We start from the raw sequence: 17,883 nt of genomic DNA, 5'->3' as shown, positions 1-17,883 counted from the left end.
CCGAGGAAGCATCACCGCCCAAGCCCAGCCTCTCAACATGTCCTCGGCGGAACCAGGGCGGTTCTTCTGCACGGCCGGCCGGGGAATGGAGCTTTTCCTCGCCCGGGAGCTGCAGACACGGCTCGGAGCTACGGAGGTGAGCGGCGATGGGAGCTGGGAACCATCCGGTGGATTGAACTCTGTGGGGTTTGGTGGTGAGGATAAAATAGAAATAAGATCTGTCTAAAGCTGGGTTTCAGAGCGTGGGGGTGAGAAGCCTGCTAGGCTGCAAGACGCAGCTCAAAGCAGGTCAGAGAAGCAAAAGAGAGAGAGAGGCAAAAAGAGAGAGCGATTTGCCGTTTATAATACAATAAATCATCTTCTGTGTTGAATATTCTAATTCTCTTTAACCGATCTAAGACCCTATAACGTTTACACACAACCTATAAGAATCATCGCATTACCACACAGGGTTATATTTTGAATATTCTAATTCTCTTTAACCAATCTAGAACAAGCTATAAACCCTACAACATTTACATTGGTTTTTTTGTTTTTTTTTTGTAGACAAGCTGCAAACCCTACAACATTTACACACAACCTAGAAGAATCATCCCATTACCACACGGGGTTATATTTTGAATATTCTAACTCTCTTTAACCAATCTAAGACAAGCTATAAACCCTACAACATTTACATACAACCTATAAGCATCATCCCATTACCACACGGGGTTATAATTTGAATATTCTAATTCTCTTCAACCAATCTAAGACAAGCTGCAGACCCTACAACATTTACATACAACCTATAAGAATCATCCCATTACCACACGGGATTATATTTTGAATATTCTAATTCTCTTTAACCAATCCGGAACAAGCATCAAACCCTACAACATTTACATACAACCTGTAAGAATCATCCCATTACCACACGGGGTTATATTTTGAATATTCTAATTCTCTTTAACCAATCTAAGACAAGCTACAAACCCTACAACATTTACACACAACCTATAAGAATCATCCCATTACCATATGGGGTTATATTTTAAACCTTAAAAAACTGCTTTTTGGAACCTCTACCAGGCAGGCAGGGTCTGCTCTGCCCTTTGGACCTGCCTAAGCAGAGGGTATTTTTCTATCAAGAAGCAGAATTACCTTCAGTCAGCTATCTATATCTATCTATATCTATATCTATATCTATATCTATATCTATATCTATATCTAATCTATATCTATATATCTATATCTATATATCTATATCTATATCTATATCTATATCTATATCTATATATCTATATCTATATATCTATATATCTATATCTATATATCTATATCTATATCTATATCTATATATCTATATCTATATCTATATATATCTATATCTATATCTATATATCTATATCTATATCTATATCTATATCTACATGGAAAGTCATATATATGAAGACAATATACATATTGTCTTCTAGTTGTTCAGTAACTCAGAGCTTTTCCAGCATCTTTTTGCTGGGAAAAAAAAGCTAATCATAACGGCAATTATATTATAAAGCTTTCTTATTTCATCTTCTCCAACAGGCGGGGAATTGGGCTGTGCTCTGGCCAGGGGCTGAGGGATTTTCACCCCAAACCTCCCGTTTTGGTGTGAAATTTGTTCTTCCCTCTGTCAGGTGGAGAGCATTTCGGGGAAGGTGTTCTTCAGCACGGCGGCGGGGCTGGGCGAGCTGAGCCAGCTGAGGTCGGGGGAGAGGTTGTTCCTGCGGGTGAAGAAGCACAGAGCGCTGCCAGTGGCCAGGAACAAAGGTATATTCAATTTGAGTCCTAGTTGTGAAAGTTGAAGTGTTCATTTTGCTGTGTTTTCAACTTTTTTTAATCTGAGAAGGGCTTTTAAATTGGTTTTAATAGCTGTATTCCAGCTTGTGTTCTGCCGGCACTGAATGTATTATTTGTATTTTTGAGACTTGCCTGGTCCCAAAAAAGAGAAGAACAAAGAGCCAACCCTAAAATTAAAGTTTAGTTCTGGATCTCTTGTGTTCATTTTAATAGTAAATCTTATTTTCTGTTAGGCAAAGTGGATCCTGACCTATATCCTGTGTCACTTGAATGTTTAGTACATTATGTTCTTAGATTCATTAAATTCTTAGTTTCATTAGAAATCTAAGTTTCTAGTTTCATTAGAAACTTAGATTCCTTCTAAGCTTCACCTCCTTGAGTCATCATCTCTGTCAATATTAAAATGAGAATTTCAAGTTAGATGGGTTGCTATCTGCCTCCTGCTGGTGGTTGTTTATTTGGGAGATGACCTTCAGCTTTGAGGATCAAATTTGATCTAAAATTTTAAGTTGTGTGTCTTCTGGTGGGTATTGAGATCCCACTACTCCTGCCTGGTCCCAAAAAACAGAAGAACAAAGAGCCAACCCTAAAACCAAAGTTCAGCTCTGGATCTCTTGTGTTCATTTTAGCAGAAAATCTTATTTTCTGTTAAGCAAAGTGGATCCTGACCTATATTCTGTGTCACTTGAGTATTCAGTACATTATGTTCTTAGATTCATTAGATTCTTAGATTCATTAAATTCTTAGTTTCATTAGAAACTTAGATTCTTTCTAAGTCTCAGCTGCTTGAGTCATCCTCTCTGTCAATGTTAAAATGAGAATTTCAAGTTAGATGGATTGCTATCTGCCTCCTGCTGGTGGGTGTTTATTTGGGAGATGACCTTCAGCTTTGAGGCTCAAATTTGATCTAAAATTTTAAGCTGTGCTTTTTCTGGTGGGTATTGAGATCCCACTCCCCCTGCCTGGTCCCAAAAAAGAGAAGAACAAAGAGCCAACCCTAAAATTAAAGTTCAGGTCTGGATCTCTTGTGTTGGTTTTAACAGTAAATCTTATTTTCTGTTAGGCAAAGTGGATCCTGACCTATATCCTGTGTCACTTGAATATTCAGTACATTAGATTCATTAGATTCTTAGTTTCATTAACAAAAAGTCTTATTTTCTGTTAGGCAAAGTGGATCCAGACCTATATCCTGTGTCACTTGAATATTCAGTACATTAGATTCTTAGATTTTTAGTTTCATTAGAAACTTAGATTCCTTCTAAGTCTCAGCTGCTTGAGTCATCCTTTCTGTCAATATTAAAATGAGAATTTCAAGTTAGATGGATTGCTATCTGCCTCCTGCTGGTGGGTGTTTATTTGGGAGATGACCTTCAGCTTTGAGGATCAAATCTGATCTAAAATTCTAAGCTGTGTGTCTTCTGGTGGGTATTGAGATCCCACTCCCCCTGCCTGGTCCCAAAAAAGAGAAGAACAAAGAGCCAACCCTAAAATCAAAGTTCAGTCCTGGATCTCTTGTGTTCATTTTAACAAAAAGTCTTATTTTCTGTCAGGCAAAGTGGATCCTGACCTATATTCTGTGTCACTTGAATGTTTAGTACATTAGATTCATTAAATTCTTAGTTTCATTAGAAACTTAGATTCCTTCTGAGTCTCAGCTTTTTGAGTCATCAAGTCTGTCAATGTGAGAATTTGAATTTCAAGTCAGATGGATTGCTATCTGCCTCCTGCTGGTGGGTGTTTATTTGGGAGATGACCTTCAGCTTTGAGGCTCAAATTTGATCTAAAATTTTAATATGTGATGACCTTCAGCTTTGAGGCTCAAATTGAATCTAATTCTAAAATTTTAAGCTGTGCTGCTGGTTTCTGGATTCACACATGAATGAAATCTGAACACACTCACTCTGTAGGGAGATGAAATACCAAGGCTGAACTACTTAACCCTAAAATGCTTTTTTTTTTATCCTTCTAGGGAAAATGCTGCATGAGATTAAAAGCCTTGTGGTTGGGGAACCCAAACACTGGCTGGATATTCTCTCTGTCTGGAGAAAGCTTCATGGACATGAGGGGAAAAAAGATTCTGGAGAAAACCCTTTGCCTGTGAAGAGAAAATCAGAAGAAGATATAAACACTGCAAGTAAAAAGCAGAAAATGGAACAAGCTGAGGAATGTCAGGTGGAAGCTGCAGAGAGGATGAGCAATCAGGAGTGTTGGACTGAGAGTGAGATTTCCTCAGAACTCCTTTCCAAAGGCAGTGGAGAGAATCTGACTGTGAAAAATCATTTTAGCTTCACTTTCAGGGTGTCTTGTCGTTGCAGTGGAGCGATTGCCAAAATACTGACTCCACAGGTATGCTGAAGATTTTGTGTTCTCAAAGAATTTACCAAAGGTTTAAAAAAAAATTTAAAATTATTTAGAGATTTGTAGTTTGTCGTTTCAGCTGTGTTGTTCAATTCTGGAATAATTGAACAATTGATAATAATTGAATTGATAATAATTGAACAATTGAATAATTGAACAATTGAACAATTGATCTAAGCTTTTCCTATATTTTCTCACAAGTCCCTTAACCTGCATTCACCTTAAAATACAAATTCTGTTTTTAATTTCTGCACATTATCACCCTTAATTTTTTTTCAAATCAATATCTTTTATTGAGGATGAGCAAAAAGATAAGTTTTGAGGTGTCTGAGGAGTGATTAAATAAGTTTACAGCTATTTAAAGGAGCCAAACTCCTCTCAGTTGTGGCAGGCAGTGTAGAAAAAAAAGGCTAAAAACCAGAATTTGCAGCTTCAGATGCCTCTGGTTGGGTATTGGGGAGAATTTATTCTTCAGCAATGCAGCCTTGGGATGAATTTTGGGAGAAATGGAGCTTCTTTTCCTTGGAGAAGAATTCTTTTCCTTGGAAAAGAATGGTGGCAAAGAGACCTTCAGAAATCTGAAATTCCATCCACTCTCCTTCCCCTCTCTGTAGGTTTCTTTTACTTGAAGGTAACAGTAGTTTAGATTTTTATTCCTAGATTTTTTTTTCCCCTTGGTGAGGTGGGACAAAAGAGTCTTTCCTTAAATTTGTGCTTTAAAAAATTGTGCTTCCCTTAAATGTTTGCTGTGTTTGAACTCTCATAATCTGAAGGTAATCAGAACTTTCTAGATAAAATGAAAAAATTGAGTTGTAATTGTGCATTCCTGGGTTTTCTCCTGGGCCATCTGCTTTAGAACCGTTGGGAAATATTTTAGGATTTAGGATTCTGAACTGGTGGCAATCACAGAATATTCTGAGTGGGAAGGATCAAGTCCAACTCAAGTGAATATTTTGTTGTGACTTGAATTTCAGCCTCTCTTGCTCCAGTTGAGTGTGAATTCTGTGAGTTGTCAGGCATTGAATCTTCCTTTTCCCCCAGGGATTTCTGAGGCTTGTCCACCCAAACCTGCAATCTGCATTTTCCTCATTTCTGAGCTTTTTAATTCCCTTTTTTTTCCTGCAGGAGATTGGAAGAGCCATCGGTGTAACACTGGTGAAGCAGTTTGGGTGGAATGTGGATCTGAGGAATCCTGACCTCGAGGTGATGCTGCTCATCTGCCTCTTGATGCTTCCAGAATCTTCCCTGACATCTTCTCTTTTGTCCTCTTCTCCTTTTTCCCACCTTTTCCTGATGCCTTGAGGATTTTAACTTCTATATTTTTCGTGCATCTTTAATTTTAGTGTATAATTTTGGAGTCTAGATAGGATTCTAAGCTGCTTTTTCTCAGCATTTTTAGAGAAAAAAATTCCTCTAAGCTTGGAATTCAAGGACAGTTTATTTTCTCAAGCCCCAAAATATGTAAAAAACAGTGAATTGGGGGAAGAAAACTTGGAATAATTGACATTATTACCTGAAACTGTAATTTTTCTTGTGAAACTATTCAGGTGCTGAGGACTGTTAGTTTGGTTTGGTTTAGTTTTTTTTGTTTGTTTTGTTGTTGTTTGGTGTTTTTTATAAAATTATTATTACTTTTTTTTCTTTATTTGGGTGAATATATATATTTAATATATTATTTAATATATATAAAATATATATTTAATATATATTAAATATATTTAATGTATATTAAATATATAATATATAAAATATATATTATATATATTTTATATATATTATATATATAAAGTATATATATTAAATATATATTAAATATATTTAATATATATTAAATATATATTTAATATATATTTAATACAATAGTGAATCATATTCTCCCACTTGGAGCAAATGGATTTATAACTAAAAATTCCCATGCTGTGCTACAAAAAAATAAGTTCCTCTCTAAAGTGACATTCAGATTATCCAAGTGGGATTTCTTCCAATGAATTGTTTATAATGTGCATTTTTGTTCTTAAAAACTAAGATCAGAAGTTTCTAGAAGCATCTGGGTTTGGTTTCAATGAGCTAAAGTTATTTAACACTTTAAAATGTTGATTTTTATTTCCTCTTTCAGATCTTTGTCCACCTGAATGACATTCACTCTGTGGTGGGAATTCCTTTATTCAGGTAAACTTTCTCCCCACCTGATTTATCTTGGCAGAATCAGAACTTTTTCTGGTGAAAATTTCTAAATCTTCCTGTCCATCATGAATATTTCTCTTTATTGGTTTGATTTTTTTGGGTCAAATTAGTTTTGTGATCTTCCTGCAGCTTAATTCACCTTACAGCGAATTATGATTAAAAACAAACTCTATTTTCTGTCTCTCACTAGATTCATTTATTCTTTGATCAGCTTTTCTGGGTGATTCTACTGGTTTTTTTCACTGAAATTTATTTTTTTTAATTTATTTTTTGCTGCCTGCAGGCTTCCCCTGGCAAACAGAGACTACATCAGGACAGCAGGACTGCGCTCAACGGTCGCTTGGGCCATGGCATCTCTGGCTGAAATCAGTGTCAGTGGATAAAAAATCAACCCTTTTTTGGGTTTTTTGGGGTTTTTTGGGGTTTTTTGGGGTTTTTTGGGGTTTTTTGGGTTGCATTCATCCGAGGGAATTTCACAGATTAGTTTGGTGCTGATACCTGCCAGCAGTCAGTGTAAAATTTCCTCAGAGCTGGATGGATTTGATGCATTTTTGTTGCTTTTTTCAGCCTTAAAATAAAATTTCAGATCATTTTTAGCATGGGAGGTAATTAAAAATGAATTTTTTTGGAATTCTAGGGGCAGTTATGGTAGAATATCCACTAAAGATTTGGATAGATTTTAGGAAATTAGCATAATTGATAAAAAGCACCAATTAGGAGGACAAGTTTATACAATTCTCCATCCTTTGGAGTTTTCCACCTTTGGCACTAGCTGGACTTGATGAAAATTGAAGATTTTCTTCTCAAATTTGAAGAATTGAGATAGGATTGGACCTTTTGCCCTCCAGGGATTTGGAATTTTGGAATATATTTGGAGTTTTTAGCTGGGATTGATGCATTTTTGTTGCTTTTTTCAGCCTAAAAATAAAATTTGAGATAATTTTTAGCATGGGAGGTAATTCAAAAATGAATTTTTATTGGAGTTCTAGGGGTAGTTATGGTAGAATATCCACTAAGGATTTGGATAGGATTTAGGAAATTAGGATAATTGATAAAAAGCACCAATTAGGAGGACAAATTTATACAATTCTCCCTCCTTTGGAGATTTCCACCTTTGGCACTAGCTGGACTTGATGAAAATTGAAGATTTTCTTCTCAAATTTGAAGAATTGAGATAGGATTGGACCTTTTGCCCTCCAGGGGATTTGGAATTTTGGAATCTGTTTGGAGTTTTTAGCTGGGATTGATGCACTTTTGCTGCTTTTTTCAGCCTAAAAATCAAATTCCAGATCACTTTTAGCATGGGAGGTAATTTAAAAAATGAATTTTTTTGGAGTTCTAGGGGCAGTTATGGAAGAATAGCCACAAAATACAGTTGGATAAGTTTTAGGAAATTAGCATAATTGATAATAACACCAATTATACTAATTTATACAATTATTACAACTTTGGAGTTTCAGCTTTTTCACCTGGACTTGTTGAAAATTGAAGATTTTCTTTCAGATATTCAGTAAAATCTCCATCCCTCTGGAAGAATTGAGATAGGATTGGACCTTTTCCCCTCCAGGGATTGGAATTTTGGAATATGTTTGGAGTTTTTAGCTAGGGAAAAGTACAAATATATAGAAAAAAAGGCAAAAATCATCCATCATCACTGCCTGTAATGAAGATTTTGATGATTTTTGCTCCATTCCTTTACAAGGGATTTAATAGAAAACTATAATACTAATAATAATACAATTATACTAATAATAATACAATTATTACAATAATAACACAATTATACTAATAATAACACAATTATACTAATAATAATACAATTATACTAATAATAACACAATTATACTACTAATAATACAATTATACTACTAATAACACAATTATACTAATAATAATACAATTATACTAATAATAATACAATTATTACTAATAATAATACAATTATACTAATAATAACACAATTATACTAATAATAACACAATTATACTAATAATAACACAATTATTACAATAATAACACAATTATACTAATAATAACACAATTATACTAATAATAATACAATTATTACAATAATAACACAATTATACTAATAATAATACAATTATACTAATAATAATACAATTATACCAATAATAATACAATTATACTAATAATAATACAATTATACTAATAATAATACAATTATTACAATAATAACACAATTATACTAATAATAACACAATTATACTAATAATAACACAATTATACTAATAATAACACAATTATACTAATAATAACACAATTATACTAATAATAATACAATTATACTAATAATAATACAATTATACTAATAATAACACAATTATACTAATAATAACACAATTATACTAATAATAATACAATTATACTAATAATAACACAATTATACTAATAATAACACAATTATACTAATAATAACACAATTATACTAATAATAATACAATTATACTAATAATAATACAATTATTACAACAATTCCTGGCAATTTCAGCAATTATTTTTCACCTGCACTGGTTGAAATATTAAAGATATTTTAACCCACTGGTTCAGATATTCAGTGGGAAAATCTCCATCCCTCTGGAAGTTTTGAACTGGGAAAGGAATCTGTTTAACTTGGGATGCAGAAAAGTAGAAAAAAAGGTTAAAAATATATAGAAAAAAGGGAAAAATCATCCATCATCACTGCCTGTAATGAAGATTTTGGTGATTTTTGCTCCATTCCTTTACAAGGGATTTAATAGAAAACTATAATACTAATAATAATACAATTATACTAATAATAACACAATTATACTAATAATAATACAATTATACTAATAATAATACAATTAAAACAATAATAATACAATTATACTAATAATAATACAATTATACTAATAATAATACAATTATACTAATAATAATACAATTATACTAATAATAATACAATTATTACAATAATAACACAATTATACTAATAATAACACAATTATACTAATAATAACACAATTATACTAATAATAACACAATTATACTAATAATAACACAATTATACTAATAATAATACAATTATACTAATAATAATACAATTATTACAATAATAATACAATTATACTAATAATAATACAATTATACTAATAATAACACAATTATACTAATAATACAATTATACTAATAATAACACAATTATACTAATAATAACACAATTATACTAATAATAATACAATTATACTAATAATAATACAATTATAACAATAATAATACAATTATACTAATAATAATACAATTATACTAATAATAATACAATTATACTAATAGAATTATACTAATAATAACACAATTATACTAATAATAACACAATTATACTAATAATACAATTATTACAACAATTCCTGGCAATTTCAGCAATTATTTTTCACCTGCACTGGTTGAAATATTAAAGATATTTTAACCCACAGGTTCAGATATTCAGTGGGAATATTTCCATCCCTCTGGCAGCTTTGGGATGCAATTTTTTTTAAATTATTTTGAATTTTTTGACATTTTTTTTCAGGCTGGTGCCCTGGTGTTGGATCCCATGTGTGGATTAGGAACAATTCTCCTGGAAGCTGCCAAGGAGTGGCCTGTGAGTATCCCAGGAGTAACTGGAAATTAGCTTAATTGGGCTTTTAATTGGTTTTTTTCTGCCAATTAAATCAAAATTTATTGGTGGGAAAGTGAAGTCAAACTATTCTTTTAGGTAGTTGTTGAAAGAGATTTGCAGCAAAGCAGTTCTGATTGATAAAATCAATTTATTTGACAAATTTAGATTTATAAAATGAATAAAATAAATAATTTGGTGTTAACAAAATTTTCTTTTTTCTCTCTGAACAGGAATATTTATTTTATAAATTTATATTTATAAAATTTATATTTATATTTATAAAATTAATAAAATAAATCACCTGGGTGTGAACAAAATTTCTTTTTTCTCTTTGAACAGGAATATTTATTTTACAAATTTAGATTTATAAAATCAATAAAATAAATCACCTGGGAGTTCACAAAATTTTCTTTTTTCTCTCTGAACAGGAATATTTATTTTACAAATTTATATTTATAAAATGATAAAAATTTGCAGCAAGGCAGTTCTGATCTATAAAATCAATTTATTTTACAAATTTAGATTTATAAAATGAATAAAATAAACAATTTGGTGTTAACAAAATTTCCTTTTTTCCCTCTGAGCAGGAATATTTATTTTACAAATTTAGATTTATAAAATGAATAAAATAAACAATTTGGTTGTGAACAAAATTTCCTTTTTTCCCCTCTGAGCAGGAAGCCTTTTACTGGGGTGTTGATATCAATAATTCCCAATTACAAGGTGCAAATGAGAATATTAAAGCTGCAGGTTTAATGGAGAAAATCGAATTACTTCAAGCTTCTGTGAAAGGTATGTCTGTAGGATTTTTAAAATTTTTTTATTGTATTTTTTGGATTGGAAAAATCCCCAAAAAACACAAAAAACACTCTGTGGTGTTTAATGCTGCTGAAGGAATATTTATTTCTTCTTCCTCCAATGGAATTAACTCCAATTTTACCAATAAAAACTGTAATTTTCCAGCATTTCTGGTAAAAATGTGAATTTTCCGTACAAAGAATATGAACCACGTGAGAGTTTTTTGTGGTTTTCTGCAACACAACCAGGAAAAATCCAAATAAAATGAACTTAAATTTACTTTTTTTAAAAATTTTTTTTAAATTTACCAGGTGAGTCATGCTGAGAACTCACTGAGCTCAGCTGAATTGTTCATTATTTTGCATTAAAAATATTTTAAATTATGATATCTGGAATCTGTTTGGTCTTAATTCACAAGAAAGTAATAATTTCATGACTTTATTCTGGAGCTCAAAGCATGAAGTTCAATTATCCCTAAATTAAATTCAAGCTGGTTTTCTCTAAACATGAGTGGTGAAATGTGAATATTTTTTTTTTTTACCTCAAAGTATTTATTTCTTACCATTCTGGTAAATTTTTTATAAAAAAATTTTAAAAATTAAAAAAAAAAAAATTAAAATTTTTTATAATTTTTTTTTTAAAAATAAAAATATAGCTTTATTTCTTCCTCAAAAGCTGTGTTTGAGTTTGATTTTTAGATTAATGAAGATTATTATTAATCTTCATTAATAATATTAATAATCAGGTTTATTAATAATCAGGTTTTTCTAAAATGAACAAATACAATTTAATTTGCAGATAAAATCGTTTCTGCTCACAAACTCAGCAATTCTTTTGCATTTTGCTGAATTATTTCCGTGATTTAAGAAGTTCTCTGGGTTGAAAAGCAGCAATTAATTTGGAATTAATTAATTGCTACGACTGGAAACAACAGAAAACATCATCAAGGGCAGGAAATCTGCAAACTAAACCAAGTTTTTGTATTTTTCTGTATTTTTCTGTATTATTTTCTGTATTTTTCTGTGGTTTTCTGGATTTTCCATATTTTTCTGGATTCTTCTGTATTTTCCGTATTTTCTGTATTTTTCTGTATTTTTCTGTATTTTTCTGTATTTTTCACATTTTCCGTATTTTCTGTATTTTTCTGTATTTTTTCCGTATTTTTCCGTATTTTTCTGTATTTTTCAGTATTTTCCATATTTTCTGTTTTTCCATATTTTCTGTATTTTCTGTATTCTTCTGTTTTCCTGTATTTTCCATATTTTCCTGTATTTTCTGTATTTTTCTGTATTTTCTGTTTTTTCCGTATTTTTCCGTATTTTCCTGTACTTTCCGTATTTTCTGTACTTTCCGTATTTTCTGTATTTCCTGTATTTTCCTTATTTTCTGTATTTTCCGTATTTTCTGCATTTTCTGCATTTTTCTGTATTTTTTGCATTTTTCTCGATTTTTCCGTATTTTCTGTATTTTTCTGTATTTTCCATGTTTTCTATATTTTTCTGTATCTTCCTGTATTTTTCCGTGTTTTCCGTATTTTTCTGTATTTTCCATATTTTCTGTACTTTCCGTATTTTTCTGTATTTCCTGTATTTTCTGAATTTTTCCATATTTTCTTTATTTTCTGTATTTTTCTGTATTTTTCTGTATTTTTCTGTATTTTTTGTATTTTTCTGTATTTTCTGCATTTTTCTGCATTTTTCTGTATTTTTCTGTATTTTCCTGTATTTTTCTGCTTTTTCTGCATTTTTCTATATTTTTCCGTATTTTCCGTAGTTTCTGTATTTTCCGTATTTTCTGTATTTTTCTGTATTTTTCTGTGTTTTTCTGTATTTTTCTGTATTTTCCGTATTTTCCGTATCTTTCCATATTTTTCTGTATTTTCTGTATTTTCCTGTATTTTCTGTATTTTCCGTATTTTTATGCATCTTCCTGTATTTTTCTGTATTTTCTGTATTTTCCGTATTTTTATGTATTTTTTCCGTATTTTCCTGTATTTCTCTGTATTTTCTGTATTTTCTGAATTTTTCTGAATTTTTCTGTATTTTGTGTATTTTCTGTATTTTTCGTATTTTTCTGTATTTTCCTTATTTTCCGTATTTTTCCATATTTTCTGTATTTTCCTGTATTTTCTGCATTTTCCGTATTTTCTGTATTTTCCTGTATTTTCCGTATTTTCCGTATTTTCTGTACTTTCCGTATTTTTCTGTATTTCCTGTATTTTCCTTATTTTCTGTATTTTCCTTATTTTCTGTATTTTCCGTATTTTCTGCATTTTCTGCATTTTTCTGTATTTTTTGCATTTTTCTCGCTTTTTCCGTATTTTCTGTAATTTCTGTATTTTCTGTATTTTCCGTATTTTTCTGTATTTTCCATATTTTTCTGTATTTTTCTGTATTTTTCCGTATTTTCCATATTTTCTGTGTTTTTCTGTATTTTTCCGTATTTTCCATATTTTTCTATATCTTCCTGTATTTTTCTGTATTTTCTGTATTTTTCTGTATTTTCTGTATTTTCCATATCTTCCATTTTCCCATATTTTCTGTATTTTCCGTATTTTCTGTATTTTCTGTATTTTTTGTATTTTCTGTATCTTCCTGTATTTTTCTGTATTTTCTCTATTTTTCTGTATTTTTCCGTATTTTCCGTATTTTCTGTATTTTCCATATTTTCTCTATTTTTCTGTATTTTCCATATTCATTTTCTGTATTTTCTAGATTTTTTCCCCTCTATTTTTCGGGATTTTTCTGGATTTCCTGTCTTTTTCTGTAATTTCCATATTTTCTGTATTTTTCTTTATTTTCTGTATTTTCCGCATTTTCCGCATTTTCCGCATTTTCCGCATTTTCCGTATTTTCCACATTTTCCATTTTTTCCGTATTTTCCCCATTTTTCAAAACCAAAAATCTCCTTTTCTCTCCAGCTTTACCATTTTCTCCCGAGACCTTCGACAGCATCATTTCAGACCTTCCTTTTGGGAAAAAATTCAAAATCACAAACGACAACCAACTGCCAGACATCCTCCAGGACATGCAGAGGTGGGTGAAACTTCAAATTTCAAATTTAAAATTTAAAATTTTCCCAAATTTGGGATTTGGATGGAAATGGAAATTCAATCACCTCCAGATTTCCTTGATTCCAACCCAAAATTTCATTGATTTATTCTATAATTTAACCTGTGGAAATCTGAATTTTTGATTTCTCCTTCAGAATTTTATTTTTTGTCTTGAGAGCTTTGAGTGGAAATGGCTCAGAAATCCTCTTTGCAAGGCGTGATGGTGAAATAAAAAGCATTAAAATCCACATTTAATATACAATTTTCACTTCAAACATCCAAAAAAACCCAAAAGAACAACTAAACTGAACAGAAAAAAAATTTTTAAAAAGTTTTTTTGTCAAATCCACATTAACATCACAACACAAAAAAAGACAAAAATCACACAAAATCCACTTTCAACACAAATCCTTCACTACCATTCCGCTTTAAAAACATAATTTAATACTTAATAAATATTTAAATTTACATTAATGATATTAATAATTAATTTATTATATTACTAGTTAAATTAATAAATATTTCAATATTTAATCCAAGTATTAAATAAATATTGAAATTAATCATTTCAACCAATTCCCACTCAAAAATTCCCTTTATGGAACTTTTAACTTCTAATGTGGCTAAATTCTAAATTGTGAGGTAGGAATAAATTAATAAAACTAATTACTTAATGAGTAAAAATTAATTAATTTGACTGAATTCCCTAAGGATTTGAGGTTCTCAGTCCTTCAGAGAAGAAGAATTTCTCCAGAAGAAACTTAATAAATAATTTCTCTATTTTAAAGAATTTCTTCTTAAATGAGGCTTAGAGTTGAGTTTACAAAATATGTTCTGGAGAGATTTTGTGATTTTTCTCTCTGATTTTTTCTGATTTTTCCCTCTGAATTTTTTTCCCTCTGATTTTTCCTTGTGATATTTTTCCCTCTGATTTTTTTCTTGTGATTTTTCCTTGTGATTTTTCCCCTCTGATTTTCCTTCTGAATTTTTTTCCCTCTGATTTTTTTTCTGTGATTTTTCCCTCTGAATTTTCCATGATTTTCCCCTCTGATTTTTCCTTTGATTTTCCCTCTGAATTTTTCCCTCTAACTTTTTTCCCTCTGATTTTCCCCTCTGATTTTTTTCCCTGATTTTTCCCTCTGAATTTTTCCCTCTGATTTTTTTTCCCTCTGGTTTTTCCCTCTAATTTTTCCTCTGATTTTTTTCCCTGATATTTTCTCTCTAATTTTTTTTCCCTCTGAATTTCCCTCTGATTTCCCCACTGAATTTTCCCCTCTAAATTTTTCCCTCTGATTTTTTCTGACTTTTCCCTCTAATTTTTTTCCCTCTGATTTTTCCCGTCTGATTTTCCCTCTGATTTTTTTTTGCTCTGAATTTTCCCTCTGAATTTTCCCTCTGAATTTTCCCCTGTGATTTTTTCCTGTGGATTTTTCCCTCTGATTTTTCCCTCTGATTTTCCCCTGTGATTTTCCTTGTGATTTTTTTCCCTGTGATATTTTTCCCCTCTGATTTTTCCTTCTGATTTTTTTCCCCTGTGATTCTTCCCTGTGATTTTTCCCTATGATTTTTCCCTCTGAATTTTTCCCTGTGATTTTTCCCTGTGATTTTCCCCTCTGATTTTTCCCTGTGACTTTTTCCCTCTGATTTTCCCCTCTGATTTTTCTGATTTTTTTCCCCTCTGATTTTTCCCTCTGATTTTTCCCTCTGAATTTTTTTTCCTCTGATTTTCCTTGTGATTTTCCCTCTGATTTTTCTCTTTTATTTTTTCTCTCTGATTTTCCGCTCTGAATTTTTTTTCCCTCTGAATTTTTCCCTCTAAATTTTTCCCTCTATTTTTTTTCCCTCTGAATTTTTCCCTCTGATTTTTCCCTTTTATTTTTTCCCTGTGTTTTTTCTCTCTGATTTTTCCCTCTGATTTTTTCCCTCTATTTTTTTTTCCCTCTAATTTTTCCCTGTTATTTCTTCCCTGTGATTTTCCCCTCTGATTTTCCCTTTTATTTTTTTCCTCTGATTTTTCCCTTTGATTTTTCCATCTAATTTTTCCCTCTGATTTTCCCTCTGATTTTTTTCCTTTTATTTTTCCCTCTAATTTTTTTCCCTCTGATTTTTTTCCCTGTGATTTTTCCTGTGATTTTTCCCTGCTTTTTCCCTCTGATTTTTCCCTCTAATTTTTTCCCTCTGATTCTTCCCTGTGGATTTTTCCCTCTGATTTTTCCCTTTTATTTTTTTCCTCTGATTTTTCCCTGTGAATTTTTTTCCCTCTGATTTTTTTCCCTTCTGATTTTCCCATCTGATTTTTCCCCTCTGATTTCCCCTCTGATTTCCCCTCTGATTTTCCCTCTGATTTTCCCCTCTGAATTTTTTTTCCCTCTGATTTTCCCCTCTGATTTTTCCCTGTGATTTTTCCCTGTGATTTTTCCCTCTGATTTTTCTGATTTTTTTCCCCTCTGATTTTTCCCTCTAATTTTTTTCCCTCTGAATTTTTTTCCCCTCTGATTTTTTCCCTCTGAATTTTTCCCTCTAATTTTTTTTCCCTCTGATTTTTCCCTCTGATTTTCCCCTCTGAATTTTTTCCCTCTGATTTTTCCCTCTGAATTTTTTTCCCTGTGATTTTCCTTGTGATTTTCCCTCTCATTTTTTTTCCCTCTGATTTTCCTCTCTGATTTCCCCTCTGAATTTTCCCTCTAAATTTTTCCCTCTGATTTTTCTCTCTGATTTTTCCCTTTTTTTCCCCTCTGAATTCTTTTCCCTCTGATTTTTTCCCTCTGATTTTTCCTGTGATTTTTCCCCTGTGATTTTCCCTCTGATTTTTCCCCTGATTTTCTTTCCCCTGTGATTTTTCCCTCTTTTTTTCCCTCTGATTTTTTCCCTGTCATTTTTCCGTCTGATTTTTCCCTCTGAACTTTTTCCCTGTGATTTTTCCCCTTATTTTTTTTCCATGTGATTTTTTCCCTGATTTTTCCCTCTGAATTTTTTTCTCCTCTAATTTTCCCTCTGATTTTTCCCCAGCCTGCTCCGCGTCGGAGGAACTCTCATCCTGCTGCTCAACCACAATCTCCACCAACTCCTCAATCATTTCCCCAAAAATTCTACTGGAAATGATTCTCCAGATCCCAAAAAAACCCTGAAAAATGGAAATTCCTCCTCTTGGACCAACGGTGGTGAAAAATCCTTCAGATTTTTGGTGCCAGAAGGTGTTTTTGGGGTCAGCCTGGGCAAAACTGATGCTTTCATCCATAAATTCAGGAAAATTTCTCCTCCTGATGGGAATTGGGAGCTGAAAGGAACTTAAATCCTGAAATATTTCAACCTGACTGGGTGGAAATGTTAGAAAAACACAAATTTAAAATTTTTTATGTATTATTTTTATAGAAATTTATTCAGTTTTTGCGCTAGAAAAAGGGAATTAAAGTTTTTTTTTCCCCAATTTTTCCTCTTTTGATTGTATAAAATAACCTGAAAAATCTGATAAAATCCATATTTGATGGAATTATTCTCTCAGAAAACACAAATTTCAAATTTTTTATAGATCATTTTTATGTAAATTTATTCAGGTTTGGCGCTAGAAAAAGGGAATTAAAGTTTTTTTTCCGAGTTATTTTTCCTCTTTTAATTGTATAAAATATCTGAAAAATCTGATAAAATCCATATTTGGATTTGGATTTGGAATTATTCTCTCAGAAAACACAAATTTCAAACTTTTTATGTATCATTTTTATATAAATTTATTCAGGTTTTGCACTAGAAAAAGGAAATTAAAGTTTTTTTTCCTCTTTTGGTTGTATAAAAGACCTGAAAAATCTGATAAAATCCATATTTGATGGAATTATTCTCTCAGAAAACACAAATTTCAAATTTTTTATAGATCATTTTTATATCAATTTATTCAGGTTTGGCGCTAGAAAAAGGAAATTAAAGTTTTTTTTCCCCCATTTTTCCTCTTTTAGTTGTATAAAATACCTGAAAAAATCTGATAAAATCCATATTTGGATTTGGATTTGGAATTATTCTCTCAGAAAACACAAATTTCAAA

General features: G+C 31.1%; 1 protein-coding gene across 1 annotated transcript; it reads left to right on the top strand.

Annotated features, from left to right (window-relative positions):
* On the top strand, window positions 1-17,198 carry THUMPD2 (THUMP domain 2 tRNA and snRNA guanosine methyltransferase). The gene is made up of 10 exons (XM_085053778.1): window positions 1-136; window positions 1,656-1,788; window positions 3,788-4,164; window positions 5,302-5,379; window positions 6,293-6,345; window positions 6,644-6,731; window positions 9,911-9,982; window positions 10,678-10,792; window positions 13,719-13,833; window positions 16,860-17,198. The coding sequence occupies exons 1-10, from the start codon at window positions 38-40 to the stop codon at window positions 17,140-17,142; spliced, it is 1,413 nt and encodes a 470-aa protein (XP_084909904.1). The 5' UTR covers window positions 1-37; the 3' UTR covers window positions 17,143-17,198.
* Window positions 17,199-17,883: the final 685 nt, after the last annotated feature.

Source organism: Lichenostomus cassidix, chromosome 2, assembly GCF_008360975.1.
Source record: "Lichenostomus cassidix isolate B80296 chromosome 2, HeHo_3.0, whole genome shotgun sequence".
NCBI lineage: Eukaryota > Metazoa > Chordata > Aves > Passeriformes > Meliphagidae > Lichenostomus > Lichenostomus cassidix.
Note: the sequence above shows the minus strand (reverse complement) of the source record. Positions and strands in the feature narration are given on the sequence as shown.